At 40.7% G+C, this 20,208-nt stretch overlaps 1 protein-coding gene across 1 annotated transcript; it reads right to left on the bottom strand.

Moving 5' to 3' along the window:
• Positions 1-1,483: 1,483 nt before the first annotated feature.
• gabra6b (gamma-aminobutyric acid type A receptor subunit alpha6b) lies at positions 1,484-18,766 on the bottom strand. The gene is made up of 10 exons (XM_049743796.2): positions 18,509-18,766; positions 18,263-18,387; positions 17,821-17,888; positions 16,736-16,956; positions 16,152-16,234; positions 15,716-15,859; positions 15,119-15,271; positions 13,075-13,352; positions 9,595-9,851; positions 1,484-4,453 (listed from the first exon to the last, which is right to left on the bottom strand). Exons 1-10 carry the CDS (start codon positions 18,541-18,543, stop codon positions 4,441-4,443), a joined length of 1,377 nt encoding a protein of 458 aa, XP_049599753.1. The 5' UTR covers positions 18,544-18,766; the 3' UTR covers positions 1,484-4,440.
• Positions 18,767-20,208: the final 1,442 nt, after the last annotated feature.

The raw sequence follows: 20,208 nt of genomic DNA, 5'->3' as shown, positions 1-20,208 counted from the left end.
CAAGGGTCAAAGGTCTTGGGAGAAAGACACTTTTCTTATTTTCTTCCCGCAGCCTACACAAGTATCACCTGTGCTGTAAAAGTTGATTCTCACCGCCACCGCCAAGCTGGAGGGGTGAATTAAAAGTGATGTTCAGTTATCACAGGCCCCGTAGGAAGTAATAGTTTCTCACTTAGCGGTCGCTCACTGAGGTTGGGTGGAAAGTCTGCCTTGGAGGCTTTTATACGTCTGCACATACTGTGCAAAATTAAATGTAAAACTTTTCGTGAGGCATAAAGGGACCGGCACACTCTAAAATGTTCTTAAAGTAAAAATAATGAACAGTTTATTGGAGGAATGCATAGCTTGTTGTTGTGTTCCAATTAAATATGAATTAACATATTGGGAATAGTGAAAAATCATAGCATGGTGGCATCACGTATATAATCAGATTTTTTTTTTTCCCACGTAGATCCTTTTCATACTCCTCCTCCTGTATGTCAGTTTGCGTGCATAAATGTTTGTGTGGGTCTTCTCTATGCCCTCCAAAAAAAGAACATATGGTGAGTCAGTGTGTAGGAGTTGTCGAGTGCCACCATGCATCATTGTGGGACGGGATGCGGATGAAGAGAAGGCTGTTCGAGAGGTGGCTGTGCACCACCAATAGGTGGCACTCTACACTTTTGTGACCCAGACTGAGAGAGGCCAGTAAATGCATGCATCCATGTTCATAACAAACATGACATTTGAGTCAAATTGGATTGAAGCACAATAGGTTGAGTGAATTAAACCGATGAACTTCTTAGTTTGCTCTAAAGCATGTGTGCGTGTGGATGCATGCATATAGATTTATGCATACAGTATTGTGTTAAGCTAATCTGTTTATTACGTAAGAGCAGTCACAAGGCTCTAGTGGTCTTTCAGTGCCACAATTTGTTCTCAAGTTTTGCAAGTGTATTAATCATGAGTCATTCATTTTTATTGACGGCAGTTATTGATACTTGATGGATGCACCGTATACATCTCTGTCTGTCTTTATTCAGAAACTAAAAAGAGAAAAATATATAGTATTTGTGGTCGGAGGGTGGGAGCCTTCCCTGCCTGCTCACTTGCATAAAATTAATATTCATGGTTGGCATAAAACTGCTGAACTAAAAAAACAACAAATTTCTCAGAAAAATTAACTCACTCAAGATTTTAATTTTGTTGTGCTATGTTTGTCCTCCATAATGTTCCAAATTCACCCCAAAAATATTAGTTCTGCCAATGTTGTATTGGACAGTATAAAAGCCGATGTAAGCACAACTAAGATATCTGCCACCTAGTGGTAATTGGTGAAATTACAACTTAAAATTACATTCGACTCCTACATTCTTGTTGAATCTTACTTGGTTTGATTGACTTTTTTTTGTCTTTAACTTTTGGCAATGACTAAACTCCCCATTGGAAAGAAACACTTTGCAACAGTTTTCTCTGTCATTCTTGTAGTTTTTGTACAAAGTGGGACAGCAAAAATAATGTTGACTTTATTGAGCATTCTTGTGGGGAAAACGTTCACTCAACAGGGACCACAAATTGTTTTTCCAATGCTGCAGGGGGAAAAAAATGGAGCTGCCTGGAGTACAAAGGCTTGTGGTGACTCAAAAACATTTACAAGTGCAGCTTATTATCAAGCAGGGTTTCACTTTGCATTCAAATATTGCCTTTACCGAGACACACGTTAATGCAAAATGTCATTAGGGTCCTTGATTTTGTGGAAAATGAAAGCGACAAAATCAATATCAATATATAATTGTGACAAAGTGTTGTTTTAAAAAAACGACAGAATATAATTTCTGGGGTTAATTCTCTGTATTCAATGGAGTTTGTAACTTTGTATGTGCAAGTGTGCTTTTCCTGGAGGTGCAGTCATAGGTACATCCAATAATCAGAAATAAAAACAAACACACATATATATATGTACTATTCATCCATTTCTTCCTTATGATTGGTTTTCTAATGTTTTATTTTGCTGGAAGGTCACAAAGGATGCATTAAGAGGACAACCAATGATCTCTTTAGCCACCCCCCCATCAACAAAAAAGAGCAGAGCAAAGAGGTGATGTGGAGAAAAATACCTTTTGTGGAGGAGTAAATTGCCTTAAGCCACGTCAATGTATACTTTTTGTTGGCTCTTTTAAAATGTCAGCCCTATTAGACATAATAAGAGGCTATTGGCAAAGACATGAAGGTTGTTGCACGGTATAATTCAGAAAGGTGTTTGTTGAGTTCAAATGATTTGTTTCTATCATGGTACAATCTCTATGTAGGGCCAAATTAGTGTAAAATAAATTAGAAAAATATAAAAGAAATGTAAAATAAAAAGTGCATGCAGTACAGTGTGAGTGAAAAACAAATAGTGTAAAATTAAAATCCAAATAATTACAATGACAACAAATGGGTGATTAATCATGTTAATACAAATTGAACAGTATTTACAAGTGATAAATAAAAATAAATAGTTAATTTTAATGATTTTCTGCAATAAATCAAATTGTTGAACAACTGCTACAGACACTAATAGAAATAGTGATGAAATTGACTCCCTAATTTAATCTAATTAACCACACTTTTACATTTTTAATGATTACAATTATGATTACATGCCTTTATCGTCATTGTGTAACGCGTGACATTATTGTGCATCTCAAGACCAAACTAATCAAATAAAAGAACTAAGAATACATATATGTATTTTGATCACACCTACTCTGATCTACACAGTAGACATCATACATTTATCATACATTCATCATGCCAACATAGAGGAATTAAAAAAAAAAAACTGTGAATAGGATAGTAATAGTTATTAATATTATTGTTGTTAGTACTAGCACTGAGTACAACGTCATATTTTATTTCATCAATAAGTTATATGCGTATGGGATTTCTAGAAAGTTATTAATATCCAGTCGTAGTGTTTGTGCATATCTTTTGGGACATTGTGTTGAGAGTTGTCATTTGAAAAGGTGCCTGTGTTAAAAGAAGAGACTTTAATGAGGAAATAAAAAAAGTTTCAGGATGATGAATGTGATGAAGCAGCGCACATTTACACAGCACAACATGCTACCACTTAATTGTAAACTAGGCATAATCCACACAAGTGGATTACGAAAGGACATGTTTTGACATTCTGGATAATTGATGATTCTGGGTTGAGGTTTCTATTTTTTGCTCCTTGTTAAATGAGAACAAGAAGCCAGAAGCTGTCTTCTTAATTAAGAACTGGCGAACACGTTTTATAGAAAAAAAAAAAAGCGTGATAATTGGATACATTTTTCAAGAGGAATGACAATCAACATTTTCTCAAGTGTGCATACGCCGTTGCTTAGATACAGAGAAGCTTGAGTGTATGAACAGTACTGTGCGCTCTGTTGTTAAGTTTTTTTTTTTTTCTTTTAAGGTATTTTATAGAACTCTTTATAATCAGACTTCCAGCCCCCCCCCAAATGACTGCATGCATTTACCGTGGCTTGGTTTTGTTTCACCGTTTATTAGCAGGGTTACAGTTAGGGTTGGGGTTAGACAGCGCATAGACGCACATGCCCACACTTTCCCAATTGGACTTACATGCATGCATCGTCAGGTAGAAATCAATATACAGATAGGAAAACCTATTCATTCACTCTACTCAGGTAATACTATTTTTTTTTTACCATAACCGTGTATATATAACAATCTTGCGACTATATTCGTGTGTGTGCATATGTGTGTGTTGATTTTTATGTATTTTTTATACATATATAAATCAGCGCTCATTTGCATTAGTCGGTGTTAAACACCCTGCCCTGCAGTATTTGCCCAACGCATGCCTGTTTAATGAGTTAAATCCAGGTTCTGCCTTTTCCATTTTGCAAATGAAAAGCCCAAATGTTCAACATTTGTGCAAAGTAGCCGCGAAAGCGCGCCACTTGAAAATGTTTTGTTTTAAAGATGTTCCCTCCTGTCCTCTTTGCTGCCAGCCACCGGGGGAAATGATGTGATTGAGTTTGAAGTGATAATTGGAGAGGATAAGTCAGCCCATTACGTGGAGTACACTCATTCCATCGAAAAATTAAATGACTAAATAAATAAAGGACAAGGGAAAATGAATATGCGATGATGAACGTGTGCAGAATTTCATGAACTGAGTGTGGACATGCATGACAAAAGTTAAGCAGAGCCTGCTGCTCCTCCGCCTTGCTATCATTCAACATCATCAATAGTCCCATCTCAGGCTTAAGTTGGCATTGACTATAAAGACACTTTTTGTTTTTGTTGTGGTTTGAAAGTAAACTTAAAAAGGGACGTACAATGCATTAGAAGAGACTTTCTCGCCATGCCATCACTCACGCACACACAATGAATGGTGAGGTCACACTCTTGTATGCATGTATGTGTGTCTATGGAGTTGCATCTGTGTGATGTCGCCCTTCCCCGCATTCAGACGGTGTCCCTGGAAAACAAATAGAGCAAAAGCACAATGTTAAACTATTATGTCATCCTCTGTGTAATTAAAAAAAAAAACAATCCAGGTTGAAATTGTCATGATAAAACATTCACTTTCTGACAGAACCAGTTCAAAGTTTGAATACATTTTCTCATGCTTTTGAATGAGAAAGTGTGTCCAACATTTTAAAGTGCCGCTGTATGTCTATGAAAAGTTTTCAACGTTAATAATTCACCGAGTTGGCCCAGTCCGATAGGCAACACCTCCCTCCTCGGTTGCCATCAGTAGCAGAGTGATGTAACAGCCCTAGCTCATTACAGGCCAAATTCAGAAATTTCAAATTTTGTCAGTTCCACCTCCACCAGCATTGCCTGCTGGAAACTTTGTCTGAAAACTTCTGCTGCCGAGCTCAAACCTCCTCCTCCTTCCTCCTCTTTCTCTTTTTGATATGTCAGAGCAGGGGGAAGCTGACATTGGCGAGAGACATTTTTCACTCGCCGATCTCGCACGGCTGCCGGCAAAGCCCTCCCCTTCTCACCCCTTTTTGTGCTTTTTTAGTTGTTGTTTAGCGAACGAAGTTTGGTCAAACTCAGCCACATATAAACATTTCACTTATTTTTCCAGCAAAATGGGCTGCTGCGGTTTAGGGTGGCTGGCACCAATTTAAAAAGAGAAAAACATGTTTTAGTGAATGACTGCGTTCCTGTGACTGCTTTCGATTTGTTTGAACAAAAACCCAACGGAGCAAGTCAAACTCGGATTAAAAATGATGGTGGTCTTTCTTCAGTCATCCCAAAGCATTAAATAAAAAATGTGTACAAAAGTAAAAAAAAAAAAACAGTGTTTAGGTTTTATTTTATGTTAATTTATTTAAATGAACCAAGGAGTGGAATGAATCTTTTTTTCTGAAGCTATTTATTATACTCTATTTATTTTGCTGCTAAAAATTGCATGCATCATACATGATTGAGTTAATTATGAAGATGCTTGGAATGTGCAGTAAATATAAATCAATGTTAATATAGGATATAAAAATAAACATTATTCCACATGTAATGCTGCTTGTATGCGGATGAATGGCCTCAAATGAAGTTTTGTATACTTTCCCCCCAAAAAATCCAAATGATATGACTTCTTGAGGGACTACTGTAAATCCATTCCTTTTCATTAAAGGACTCAATTGTGACTGATTAATCCCAATTCAATGTGTGGCGACTTCAAAGGAGGGACTAATTCTTGAACTTTTGACCTCTGGGCTAAGCAATCTGTTCTCTTTAGTGGAGGCGAGGACGACTGTACATCATTCAAATGACCAGATGGCACTGCCCACTCTATATTGTCCTACAAATCGACACACTACTTGACTCGCCGATTAAGGAGATCAACCGAGGAATGGCAGCGCGGGTGAAAGTCAGAAAAACAGGAAGTGACTTGAGTGCGCTTTCCTCTTTGAAAGAATAAAAGTCGGCCGGTCTCCGCTTAAGCGTGAACTGAGAAATGCAACCGTGCGTGACAAACACACGCAAGCACGCAGCCACGTGCAGACAGAACAAGTGACACCCGGGAGGATGGAACCATTCCCCGGGGTCCCACGTGGCCTAGGGAGAATGATAGATCGCCGAGCGCTACTTGCTGGCCTGTAATGGAATGATCATTAAAAAGCCACAACTTGAAAAAAAAAAGACTTGGAAGGCGCATTTAGTGATTTGGATTTACCAGCAATGACAGGGAAGTGTTTCTTTCTCCTCAAGCTTGGCACTGATGGGCAATTAAGATGGCAGACAAACACATGCGCGCGCACACAGCATCCCGCCACCAGTGCATCCACCAGCTGCGGCCCCTCATGGAAGGAAGTGTTTTCAGCAAATTTGTTTCCTCCACGTCATCCTCTGAATGGCGCTATTCATGAAAGTAGCCTCCAGTCAGTCTGCGCTACTGCTGCTGCCACGGCACATTTACACACTTGTTCGCTTTTCTCGCACAAGGCGCATACACGGATCCACCTGCACACACTCTCACATAAACAGACGGGACTCTTCTGGTCCAGCTTATCCCCGCGGGAGGGCCTGTGCTAATAGGGGCAAACATACAAAAAGATGGCAAAAAAAAAGGGGGGGGGGCATGCTTTTAGTCTGTTTGTGCTTAATGGAAGAGTTTAACATGGATGTTAGGGTCAGAGACTCAACAGTGTGGGCGGCGCTGTCCATGTGAATGGATCTTAAATGACAACAGTGAAATATCCAACTATACACTTTCTGGTCTCGTTAGACTTGCTGGCGAGCGAGAGCAGATCGCAGCCAAGGTCGGGCTACTGGTGGTCAGCAACTGGCTGGACAAACAAGCATTTGGCATCCCCATTTAAACCCAAGGGCAATTTAGAGTCTTTAATTATCCGAAGGCGCGTGTTGTTTTGGGATGTGGGAGGAAGCCGGAGTACCCGCAAGCCCACGCGAGTAAACTGTAAAGTCCACAGAGATGTTTTAACACAAAGCCACATCTCTTGCATAGACATGTTAAAGACTAGCCCGCTGTACAAATTAGAACCACAAAGATATATTGTTCATCGTTAGCTTAATAGCGTAATTGCCTGAGCCATTTGGAAGTTGCTGTCACATTAGGGAAAAATAAAATCCCAATGTGCTGGCTAAAAAAGAAACTCGTCATGTGTGTAGAGATTCTCAGTCATCCATATTATGATCATCCCAAAAATGTTCAATCAAAATAACTCTTTTTGTTTTGTGCGGGTGTTCCTAATGATATTGCCAAACAAGATGGAACCCAAACTAAATGATGACTTTGTCATGAAATAATTTTGACATCCCCTGCAATATTTGATTTCTGCATTTAACCCATCCATGTGATTAGCACGACGCTAATTAGCATGGATAATTTACCTATAGCGTTGATTGCAAATGAGATAAACACTACGTGCTTCCTTCCCGTGATTTAATCCATGCTTTTAATTTATTATTAGTCATGATTAATACTACAGCGCATTACGTATTTAAATGCGCGCACATACACTGTCTTCGGTGTGCAGCCAGTCTGCAAGTTGAAAATAAGCTCCATCCAAAGAAAAAGAAAATGCATTTGATATTTATTTCATGTTAAACACCCTGACGTTTGCTGTGAAGATAATTCAAGTGCAATCGATCACAATGTCAAGCAAGCGTGCAGTGCTGCTTTGGAGTGGCTGGTCCGCTTAGCGCCTGGAGCACCTCTGGGGACTTGAAGCTATCACCTCTAGGCCGCCGGGTCTTTTATCACCTTGGTTATCCTTTCAACACTCTCTTTGCATGTTTTCAATGCGCCTGTATTGATTGAATGTAGCTTCACACACAAGCATACACTAGTCAGACTTGGAAAAAACTCTGCTCTTGTTGCCTTTATATCTATCTAGCTCCACTATCTTGCTCACTATATACATATGGCATCCTTGATTGAAAGTAAACGAGTTGATGAACTTTCATCTCCACCTACGCAGGGGCGTCGCGATTGAGTTGTGCATGCGCATCTCAGAACGGTACGGAAACACCAAATTTGTCGTCGATTATATGAATTTTGAGATCGTCTGGAGCCAAAATGGCGATTATGATTAAAATTCGATTAATTGAGCAGGCCATTCTTGATGCCACTGCCAAAAATGTGTCTCATATGATGTCTGAGTTTCTCTATTTTTAACCATAGATCCCATAAGGGGGCCGGACCCAGATACCCCCCCACCCCTACAGAATATGATGCAGATATGCCCACATGAATGTGTGCATCACATATTGTAGGTGGGAGAAATACGCAAGCCTGCCTACACGCGAGCATCATAAACAGTTTTTCTCCTTTGAACAGCTAAGTGTCAAACCACACATTGAGCTGATGTTGCAACAGCCTCATTTAATCTGCAAAGGGGGGGGGGGGGGGGGGGCATACACATTGCTTTTGCCATAATGACACCATAAAAGCTGCAATCGTTATAAACCTTGTCGTGTCTGTGGTGGATGTCACGTCTCGCTTTCTTATGTGAAAGCAAATGTGTTTTTTAAGACACAGTCTGTAGGGGGGAGCATTTTTGTACATTAGATTTGGATGAAAGTCTTTACTTTTTTTTATGTTTTCGTATGCATTTGTAGACAGTTGAACAATCCGCTGAGATCGTTTCAAAAGCGGTTTCTGATATACTGACCCTTTCATGTAGCGAAATAAAACATCAGCGCCACTTCCCACACAATTAGAAATGTATGTATGTAAAAAATGTTCCCATCATTTTATGTCATAATTCGTAAACTGAGAAATGTACAGACACTTTTCATTGGTTTTATTTTGTTGTCATTTCAGTCATAATAAACCCAAATCCCTAAACTCTGAATATAAAATGGGACGGCCCCTTTGTCTGACATTATCCTCCATCACGCAGGGCTGGCAGCAGAATTATTTTTATCAACAGTAATATGGCACCATTCTCTTTTGGAAAGGTTTAATTAAATTGAATTGGATTGAATTAAATTCCCGCTGACGTTTCTGGTGATCGAGGATCTAAATACCTGAACTTGATGCGTTCAGGACCACGGACAGTTCCAACGGCACTCTATTGCTGCGCTGCTTTATTGCACGACAGAAAGCGGGTGGTGATCAAGGATCTAAATACCTGAGCTTGATGCCTTCAGGACCACGGACAGTTCCAACGGCACTCTATCGCTAAAGTGCTTATCTTAGCGTAGCTTAATGTTGCTTTCGTACATGTAGTGTGTTATGTGACCCTGTTTTATATCAAGTAGTTCACTGTACATGTAAAAGCAAATTCACCTCCAGGCTGCAAGTGCTAGCAAAACACTGAATAACAAATATAGAGCCATTTTTTTCCTATATAGAAACGCGCACACGTTACATTGTGTAGCTGAAGCTGCTGTTCGAAAAAGCCATATGGTGACTAATTAGCGATGAAAGCGTAGGAGTATTGTGCGGCTGCTGAATAATAAATTCAAGTCCCAGGTGAAGACAATGCATGCTTGAAAGAAAAAGAAATGCTTATCGGAGAAGGAGACACTTCACTTGCATGCATACGCACACAAAACAAAGTCGTGAGTGCTTTCATCGCAGTTCCGTAAAGTAGTCCCAGCAGCGTTTTGAAAGTAGCAAGCATGCCATGTGTTCACCTGGTCATCTCCATGGTGTCCTTGGTGAGGTACACGATCCAGTAGACCAAGTTGAAGGCGCCGAAGGAAAGTGGGAAGAGAATGCGAGAGTATTTGTCGATGATACTCGTGCCGGTCAGGACGTTGTTAGCCGGCACGGCGGAGCCTTGCTGCAGGAAGGCCTGAGCGCTGACGGGCGGGTTGGGGAAGGTTTTGGCCGGCCGTTCGAAAAGGGGCGCCGAATTCATCCTCTTCTTCAACACGTTGCTGGCGTCCGCCTTGGAGAGAAGACAGAAATTTGCATGACGTGACATGAGGGCATTCAAAACAATGCTGGGTTTGGGTTCTTGCATCTAATCACAATACGCCGAGGCAGGAATAAGACATCAAATGTCTTTAATCACTACAATATTAATAGTAAAGAGATTAAAAAGAGCACTGCAAGTCAAAACATGCTCTTGATGACGTTAATGCCTTATTCAGGCAACTGTTGGGTTTAGTCCCTGCATGTGCGGATGTAAAAACTTTGTTTCAAATATTAATAAAGAGTCGTCAAGAAGCTCGACAAAGGGAATAAATGATGTTTGTTTGTTTCTAAGGGACATTCCGACATTTTTTCAACACATTCCTGCATATTTATTGACACGTGGTTATCAGCGAGCCTCATCAAGTTTGAGTCAAGCAATCCCGGAGAGAGAAACCAAAGTACTTCTGGGAATTGGGTCAAAAAATACCATGTTGCCAGTAGATAGAGTCAGCGTGAGAGCGAGACTGCCAGCCAGCCAGCCAGCGCAATAATCCAAAGAAAACAGCACAGAATCTTTACCTGCACTAGCACAGGAATAGAACAAATTTGGAGCTACCAGATTATCCCAGTAGCAGCAGAATGAAAATCTATATCAGATCTGTATTATTATTATTATTATTATTATTATTATTATTATTATTATTATTATTCCATTGGTCTGAATTGGTCCCTATTTTAGGATGGAGATTTATTTTTGTGTTTGATACCACGAGATGGTTTTATAAATTCCATCACCAGTCTGTTGATCAATTCCACTGTGTGTGCATGTGTGTGTACTATACATAGTAACGGATCCCAAAGAGAATCTTTTTCTAATGATGACACACTAGCTTGGTTGGCTTCTTGCTGGTCAAATCCAAGTGGGATGCGCTCCTCTTTATCCTCTGCTCTATATTTGTTCACACACACGCTGGCATAGCACAGATGGTCCCTTACTATTGGACAAGTGAATATATTGTTTGGGTATGTGTACTGTGTGTGCGGGGGTAGTTGCAATCGATATGTAAATGTTCTGTGTGCCTGTATGTGTAGGTTGTGCAAAATAAGGTTATTGCAAATGTGTGTAGTCTGGGAGGTCATTTGAGTGGGTGGTGAGTGGGCGTCAACACGCTTGTGGAAAGTTAGTTATGTGCATGTAAATACTGAGAATGCACTGACAGTATTTATCTGTTTTTGGGGAAAGAATTTGCCTCATTTGCAGCATTTTAGTCATTGTGGGATTATTGTGTAGTCTTCTCTTTCGTTAGTCAAGAACTGAAATGATTTCCCCACCCCCCCTGTGTGGTGTTCCAATTAAAGCCTCCACCCAATTTTTCCTTGAACATCAATTACATCAGAATAAAAGTCGTTCCAATTTTGAAGGCTCCTTCAAATGCATCCACATAATGTGGCCTGCGCGTTGTTACCATCCATCAAAGCCGCCCATATCCCAAGACTGTCAACTTAGCCCTACAAATATTTTGATACAGCATCTTACATGAGAGCGTTGTTACACTTCATCATATTGTAACATCTAACGCGTTGACACCAACAAGATTTTTCAACATTACTTCCTGACAGATATTGCCTTAAGACGCTTTTAGATTGCCACATTTCTGTCATGCGGAATTGATTGTTGGGTTGCTTAAAGCTATTGAAGCCACATTGCACTGCTTGCCTTCAACCAGTAGAGGCACTGTTGTCCAAAGAAGTCAAGCCACCTACCATCACTTAAATCCAAAGCTATAAATCTGACTTTCCCTGTCCAAGAATACATCACGATAGTAAATCCCCAACTCACACACCACCCAAAAACTTTTAACAACATATTTCCCTTAATGATATCACATGACCTGTCAAAAAATCATCACTGCTTTCCACTGTGGCTCTCCCTTGCAGCCATAACAAGTCGTCATGTTAAAAATCGTGACTGGATGACGGCTACTTCTACCCGCGGTCGCTTGCTATTTTTCCTCGCGTTCCTTTCATTGCCCTCCTACATATTTTGGTGAAAGCAGTCATTTTCTATGAAGCCTCCCTCCCACTCAGCTCTTTTCACTGCAACTCTTACGCACACAACAAACCCCACTGCATGTATCTATGCGTCTTTGGCCCAGGCCGGCCTCCTCTTCCGGTGTGTTGGGTGCCCTCCCTTCGCAGATATTCCCTTAATCTATGGCTCTTACATAATCCTCAGCAGCGCCATTCACAGGGACGACTACTGGCTGTCTCTTCATGTCACTCTCGGTAGTGATCACACAGTAACTGGGCGGCCGGAGAGAAGAGGAGGATGGATATACTCAGGCTAGATGAATAGATAAATCACTTTAGAAATGGATGAGTGTGTTGTATGGATGTGGGATGCATAATACTCCAGATTAAGTCAGGGAGTGCATATAGAAGCAAGCGTGTATATGTATGTGTTTGAGGCTGTGCAGCAGATTATACAGGGATGCTCGCTCCTGAATGGAAATGGATAAAGTGGAGATGGATAAAGTGCATGCATGGCCAGTGTGTGAAGGCAAAATAAATAGCCAGCGGTAGCAGCAGAGCAGCCAACCAGTAAAGAAAAAAAGTTCAACTCAGCTTGTGAGTCGGTGCAAACTTCCGTGTGCTTTGAGAGACTCTAGCAAGGTTGTCATGAATTTCTTATGAATGAGGTGGGAGTGTGTGTGTGTTTGTAAATTCAATGGCCTCGACATTAGGTACGCCGACGCAATTTAATATGATTCAGTACATATAACGCTGCCTTTACAAAGACGAGCAAGATCCTTTGGATACTGAAAACATGGCGTAAGATTATTTGTGGGAAAAAAAATCATTCCGAATTTCTCAGAGCGGTAAAATTAAATTGTCATGTTCCAAGCATAGAAGCGTCATCAACCTGACAGCTAAAATGTTACATCATCATCGAGCTAACAAGCAATTAAGTTAACCACCTACTGTAACTCTATTGAGAATAGAAACCATCCTCTGCATATTTTCACTTCACAGTTCCAGATCTGCTTTTCTTCCACAAACGACACTTTTCCACAAAGCTTTGTGGAAATCAGTTCAATAATTGTCACGTTTACCAACCAGACTAAACCTCACTTTACATTTCTAGTGCCCAATACGCTCAAAGCCAACCCCCACAACAAAAAAGATATTCTGGGATACTGCTTGTAAGTTTTAGATTGGACACAGATCATTTGTAGGGTGATTTTGACACTTACTGAGGAGACCTCTCCATCATTTCCCGTGCTGGCAGCCGGGGTGGCAGCCGCAGCTGCGGCCTCTTGAGCCGCCGCCTTCATGGCCGCCGCCTTGCGTAGCTCCCGATTAGCTTGCAGCGTGGAAAAGTAGTTGACGGCCGCGAACTCGATGAGGGCGGAGAAGACGAAGGCGAAACAAACGGCGATGAACCAATCCATGGCTGTGGCGTAGGACACTTTGGGGAGGGAGTGGCGAGCGCTGATGCTGAGCGTGGTCATGGTCAGCACGGTGGTGATACCTGCGTACGGAACCATTGATTGGTGGAGAGCATTTAGGCTGCCGTGCTTATCTATCCATGACATATTTTAGCCCATTGAATCGAATATCCTCATGAGGACAAATCAAAATTGCTGACATCCCTTTAAGAGGACTCTTAACAAATTAGATATCTAATTGACTTTCATTGTGGAAGTAAAAATGGGAAGGGGGGTGGGTGGGGGGTAATTGAAGACTACTGCCCAGGCTTTTACCAAATTTGGGATTTCATTAGCAGCCCAGGAAATTAAAGTGCCTAATGTGACTTAATAATGCCTCTCTTGTGAGGCATCACTTCAGCAAGTGGACAGAAACCTCCTTAAAACCCGTACATCTTCCTCAAGCAATGCTGACGCTCTCTATTTTAAATATGGCCAAGGCAATTGAAGAAAGCATGTCAGGCCGACAGCGAGAGGCAAGGAGGAAGCAAAATAGAGTATGAGGGGGCGAAGGACAAGGTTGATGATATAAAGACGGGACAGAAATGAAATGCTTGGGGCGTTTAAGGGCTTTTGTAGTGGGGGGGAAAAAAAGCACGGTACAAATTAGAATGCACTCAATTAAGTTCGGGAGACTTCTGCTTGAGGGACTTAAAGCTTTTAGAGCGGATGTTGACGATGCAGTCCACAATATACTGTAGCCTTAATGTACTCTGCGTGTGCTTTATAGCTTCTCTGCATCTCCATTTTGAAGCTCTCTTAGCCATTAAAAGTACCTTGCAAAATGTACAAACAATCACAAATGGATGACTTTCCCTAATCAACAATGTCAACTTTTTAGACCAACTTTGGCATCTGGGGTTGCTTTGTAACCTTCCACAAGACCCATTTGGACTGTTAAGGCTTTTATGATGACAAGAAAACTTCTCCTTGCCAAAACTGAAGTATCGGGCCGAATTTCCAGCCAATGCCAAGCAAGGAAAACAACTCTATTGATTATGAATTATTAAACCGTCATGTTCTAAAATCACTTAATGTGAAAACGTAATACTCCAGCTCACCCTTTGTATGCTTTTGTATTGTGAATGCAAGAGTACAAATGACTTGGCAGAGAATTGCGCACTAAAAAAAAACCCTACTTTGCCTTTTTCCTTTTGTCGACTTTCACACATTTCTCCAGTCATTTGCTCTTTGCTTTGTCTAGAAGGTTTTTTATTTCTCCATCGCCGTTCGCTTTCTCTATCTCTCCCTGTTTGGGTGTTTCTTGCGCGCTGTGCTCCTGAGGCTAGAGCTCGGTGGCAACTGTAGCGTAATGTAATGTGAGCGAGCGGAACCTGTGAGTGCTCAGAAGCGGGCCAAGTATAAACATCCTCCCCCTCTCAGCCCTTTGCATGAGCAATTTCAAAAAGGACATTTATTCCCAATTAATTCAGCTCAACCACTGTGGAGGAGGAATAGAGATAATGAAGAAAGGTTAAAAAATATCATGCTCTGACTTTGTTTGCATGAGCTAGCAAGGTTTTTATTTTAAGAACCAATCAGTGTTCAGGAGGAGTGTGCTGGTAACTGTGCTGCTTAAAGTTTACAGAAGGAGAAATGTGGTGAGGTTGAACTGTGGGCGTTGAGTTGATACGATCAGATTTTTTTTTTTTTTTTCCATTTGACTTCTAGATACTTTAAGAAACACTTCTGGGAGCTGGGATGAAAATTGAAAACTACTTGGCTTAGCCTTTTTTGAACACCTCAAAAAGAAGCCTTTTCGTCTTTGACATCACACCTGAGTTTGAAGTCAAGTTAAAAGAATTCTTACCAAACACAGTCCGAGCTGGAACTGACTCCTTGTTAATCCAGAAGGAGACTTGAGCCAGGATGACGGTCATGATGCAGGGAATGTACGTCTGGATCAAGAAAAAGCCCATTTTTCTCTGCAGGTGGAAGTGGACGGTCATGATGACGTATTCCCCTGAGACAGAAAGAGAGAAGTGAAGCCAAAGATCTGCTTACTTCCATTCTGGACTGGACATGTGACTTGTCTTGAAATAGAAAAAATATACTGAGAGTTGTCTCTTGTGGTTAGCCAATTGATTCCATTCCAAGTTGTTTATTTTTGAATGAGGAATCTGACAAGAAGAGGGACCCGGAATGATCAAAGTCCTCATGAGGAAGATATTCAACGGCAAAGTTTTCCTGATGCTGTGTCCTCATTTCTCAACTTTTGGACTGTAAGGCTGCAATTGATCAAAGATACATTTTATGTATCTTCAAAGATACAACTGCACACCCGACCGTACCTTTTGTTCAGTCAACTCGAGGTTGGCCTTTTGAAGTCAATTGAACAAATGAGGGGGAAAAAAAATCAACTCCAAAATGTATTTCTCTACAACCTTCACCGAAGATCTTGACTCACCTGTATTGGACTTGAGCCTCTCACTTGACACTCTCTGACCGATGAGGTCATACTGCAAGAGACTGGATGACTCCTGCGGCACCTCGACGGAAGACAGAGGACCTTTCTTCCACGTGTACATGATCTCACTGACAGGGTAAGCATCTGTAGAGAAGACATCACGAGAGTTTTTAATCATTTTGGCACGAAACAGTCATGTTTTTGTGCAAACAAAACATACTAGGAAAAAAAAATCAAAACAATGAATCCCAACTGTTTTCCTTTGCTAATTACTAGCTTGCAAAAAAGTGACACACGATGACAGACTCAAAGCTGCTCAAATGAGCCACGCGTTTCAAATTGACATCTATGAAGGGTGTCTTGTCAATTAGTCAGTGACACACAGAGTGGCACCAGCTGTCACAGAGACAAAACAAGAATGAAAAAAAAAACTCACAACTCCCAAACTTGAGTGGGCATGCGTGTCCGTCCATTGGGAAGTTCATCAAGCGCATGGGGCACTCTGCATTTATAGTTAATCTGTCGGAATAGAGAAGAATTTAGTTCTTATTTGATGTAATGACTTTTAAAAGTAACTGTTGAGAGAATGCAAACGATAAGAGAATGACTCCCTCACATTTGAAACTTTTAAGATTTTATAAATCTCAGTCCCGTCTCAAACTATGTCGTGTAAATCCAGCCGATGTGCTGTTTTTTTGACAACTCCACTTCAAAAGATGATGCAGAAGGCAGCACATCATTAATTTGGAATTTGACAAAAGCACATTATGCGTTCGGATGTTCCAATTATTTGGGGGGAAATATGAGCTGCTGCCCTTCATCGCATCTTCCAGGTTATCTCTCTCTTTCTTTGAATTGTCATCCAAAGGCTGCTTTAACCATCAGATGGCACATATTTTGTTTTGGAATGGCTTTACGCGAGTCTGTGCATCCTTTTTTTTCGGGAATGCTTTTTTGTTTGAATTGTTATCCAGGGCTCCATCCGCCACTCTATTCTGGTCTTGGCCACGCCGCCGTTACCTCATGGTGTAGAGGATGGTTCCGTTCTGCATGATGCGGAACAGCTTGTTGGGGGTGGTCATGTTGTGAGAGATGGACCTCTTGCCGTTACGGAAAAACGTGTCTGGCGTCCAGATCTTGCTGACCATGAGGTTATTGAGTCTTAGGATCTCGATGGGGCCCTCGAATTTCAAGCGCTCGTCAATCCACGTTTGCCGGAAGAACACGTCCATGGTGTATTCCTGTTGAGGACGAGTAGAATTTTTACAATTTGTTTACTATGACTTGGATGATGCCGCTACCTTTGTAACCTGCAGAGACAGGCAGATGGGGAGTGAGCCATGGTTTCTTTGGAACCTGCTGAGCAGCGTGCTGGCAATGTGTCTGATTTATGTATTGAAATTTGCCACATTTGGATGGACTTCAACTTTTCAGTCCTCCGTATATAATTATTGCACATTTAAAACAAATGTTGGGCTGTTGAATGTTTTCTTAAGAGCACTCGTTTTTATTTTTATTTGACTAGAATGTTTTATCCAATTATACTACTTCAAATACCGTTATTTATTACCATCACAACTATTACCAAATTGTATCTTTAAGCTAGTGAGTCTTTAAAAAAAGTCAATCCTGGATGTTTTGAGGTCAAATTGGTAACCTCACTGAACTGCCCCCCCTCCCCCTTTGCCTCTGTACAGTAAATAGATCTTTCGCCATCATCATCATCATCATTATCATCAAGGCTTTAAAGTCTCCAAGAAAAGCTCTAAACAGCAGCATCATGTTCAATAGACATATAGCGTTGGCTCGGCCTATCTCATGTCAAGAGTAGCCAGCAGCCTATCCCCGTCCATCCCAACATCAGCTACATCTCTCTCCCTCTCTCTAACGGAGGGATTGTCAGACAGATTAAAGTCTGACTAAGCTGCACTAATGACATCTGCCCAAATGCTGCAATAATGAAGGCTAGGACTTGAGTTACAAGGGACAGGGGAAAAAAAAAGAAAAAATAGTGCACATTTGCTGTTGTGTATCCACAATGACTGATTGAGACAACACGCATGTGCATGACAAGCAGCAAATGAAAGAACTTCTTGTTTACATACCATCTCCACATCTGAAACTGGGCCAAAGCTGGTGACAAAGATGTCCGTTTTGACTTCTGTCACTGGACCTACAGCAAAGGCAGTCAGGCATTTATAATTTCCATGATAAAAATAATGTGAGAAGCTGTTATATTTGTATATAGTATTTATATTGTTTTTAAAGATAGGCTATAGGGGGAAAAAATATTGTGATTTTGCAGTCTTGGTACTTCCAGTAGTGTGTGCTGTAATCTTAATATGGATTTTGTAGTTTTGCTGCATGCAACTTCACTGTAGCACTGATTAAAAAACATTATGGCTTCATTTTCACGCTCAAACAAATGGCTACATATGCACACGTCATATTCACAACCAGCCTGGAGGCGCAAACTTGGCCTAACTTTTATCCAGTAACAACAACAACCTAATGGTGATTTATGATTTCAAGTGTATTTAAGCATACCTCCAAATCCAGGTCGCAGCCTGTTGTCATAGCCGTCCAGTAGTCTATCCAATATACGCGTGATGTTATCCAAATAGATGCTGGTGTCAGTGTGCTGCGCTCCCCAAGCGCCGCATAAGCTGTAACTAAAGCACGTGTGGAAAAGCAAAAGCAAAAATACCTCTTAAAAATAAGAAAGGAGTTTAGCAAGTGGTGCGAAAAACAGCGCGCTCGTCGTGCGTAAAAGTCCGAGAGTTTGTCACTCACCAAGACAGAAAGAAGCACGTCAAAGGAAAAGCCATGCCTTGTAGTCTTTCAAAATACAACTTTAGAGATCCGAGGTCAGCTATGCAGACGAGAACATGCCATCATCATGCGTGGACATGATTTTATTCTCCAAAAACGTTAGCAGCTCTTGTTTGAGTTGCGAGGATTTGGCGCGTCAGTCCGGTCCAGCACGACTTGACTTGCTCTCCAGTGCGCACGCCTCACAGCCTCAACCGCTCGGTTGAGAGCGAAATAAATAAAGAAATAATACAACACTGAGGAGTTTGGAGAGTGGAGAGCGTGGATGGACACGTTGGTAGGGGAGGGGGGAATTTTGCAAGAAGGAAAAAAAAATGCCTAGATTGATGGCGATAAATATTACCTGATAAGAGGAAGGGGAGTCAAACAGCACCAGAATGGACGACTAAAATAATCACTAAAATGCATGTATTTACATTAACCGGCCACAACATTAGGTACACATGCAATTCCTAATAAGAATGTTTGACAGACATGAATTGAAGTCTGCTATTTTTTATTTTACTTGATGTGTGAGAGCTGTTCCTAATATTCTGGATGGTTTTTTGGTTATATGAGACTTTTTTTTTTTACAATGAAAGATAATGCAAAGAAACTGTTTTTACAAAATTGCATTTATGCATAGTAGTATTAAATAAGGGGGCGTGGCCTGGTGAGTGACAGGAGTTGAAATAGCTCTTTGCGAGTTTTATAGTTGAGTGTTTGACTGTTGGTCTGTTTGATAAACAGTAAAGTGCATCTATAGCTGTCCTTGCCCAATTCCGAGGGCATTACAGTTCCCAACTTCATCATGGAGTGTTGGCGTATTTGAAGTTCACTCAATTAGTGAAGCTATTTTAATATGAGGCCGGATCTGGCCTTGCTAAAAAATTTTATGGATGACTCTGTGATATTGGAAATGAGCATTAAGATGTTTTGTATATGTATTTGTGTGCGTATTAAACTCAAACAATAAAGTGCACAAGAAGAAAAAAAATCCTCATTGATCAAGTGAAAGATTATCTCGGCACAGCATTACTTTTTCATTATGACTACAGTAGTATCACAGTCATTTGTTATCAAAAATTCATACGAGGAGGCAGAGAGGGAGAAATATAGGGTGGTCTTCAGACGCTGGCTGATTACGCAATGTCACATTTTAACTCTGGCTCTCTTTGTGCTCCAAACACTTCACGTAATGAAAATGTGCTTTAGATAATGAGCAATCACGAGTGAATCACCAAAGATCAAGAGCACAACACATTCATTATGAAGAACCTAATTGCTGCATTGCCTTTGATAAATGACAAATATTGTTTTGAAAAGTTTGTCCTGAATTTAATTGTAAAAATAGCAAGTCCTGAAGCATATGGCATTTTAAAAATCAAAACAATTTTTTAAGTGAACAAATACAAATAATAGGAGGTCACAGTTTTCACAGAATGTAATCTCTACAAACTTCCATTAAACTTTAAGGTGTACGTGGAGATGAGAGGCAAAATGATAATGATGGATAGCACGAAGACACAAGTCCCCTTCCATGGGAACAATGGAATGAGAAGCAATTCAATTATGTCCATTTGGGAAGTACAATTACTTTGGCGAGATAAGGGGACATGCTTCGGAATCAAAACGATTTTAATTAGTTCATCATTCAAATAAACGGAGTTTTAATTAAACAT

The sequence above is a fragment of the Syngnathus scovelli genome, chromosome 15, assembly GCF_024217435.2.
Source record: "Syngnathus scovelli strain Florida chromosome 15, RoL_Ssco_1.2, whole genome shotgun sequence".
NCBI lineage: Eukaryota > Metazoa > Chordata > Actinopteri > Syngnathiformes > Syngnathidae > Syngnathus > Syngnathus scovelli.
Note: the sequence above shows the minus strand (reverse complement) of the source record. Positions and strands in the feature narration are given on the sequence as shown.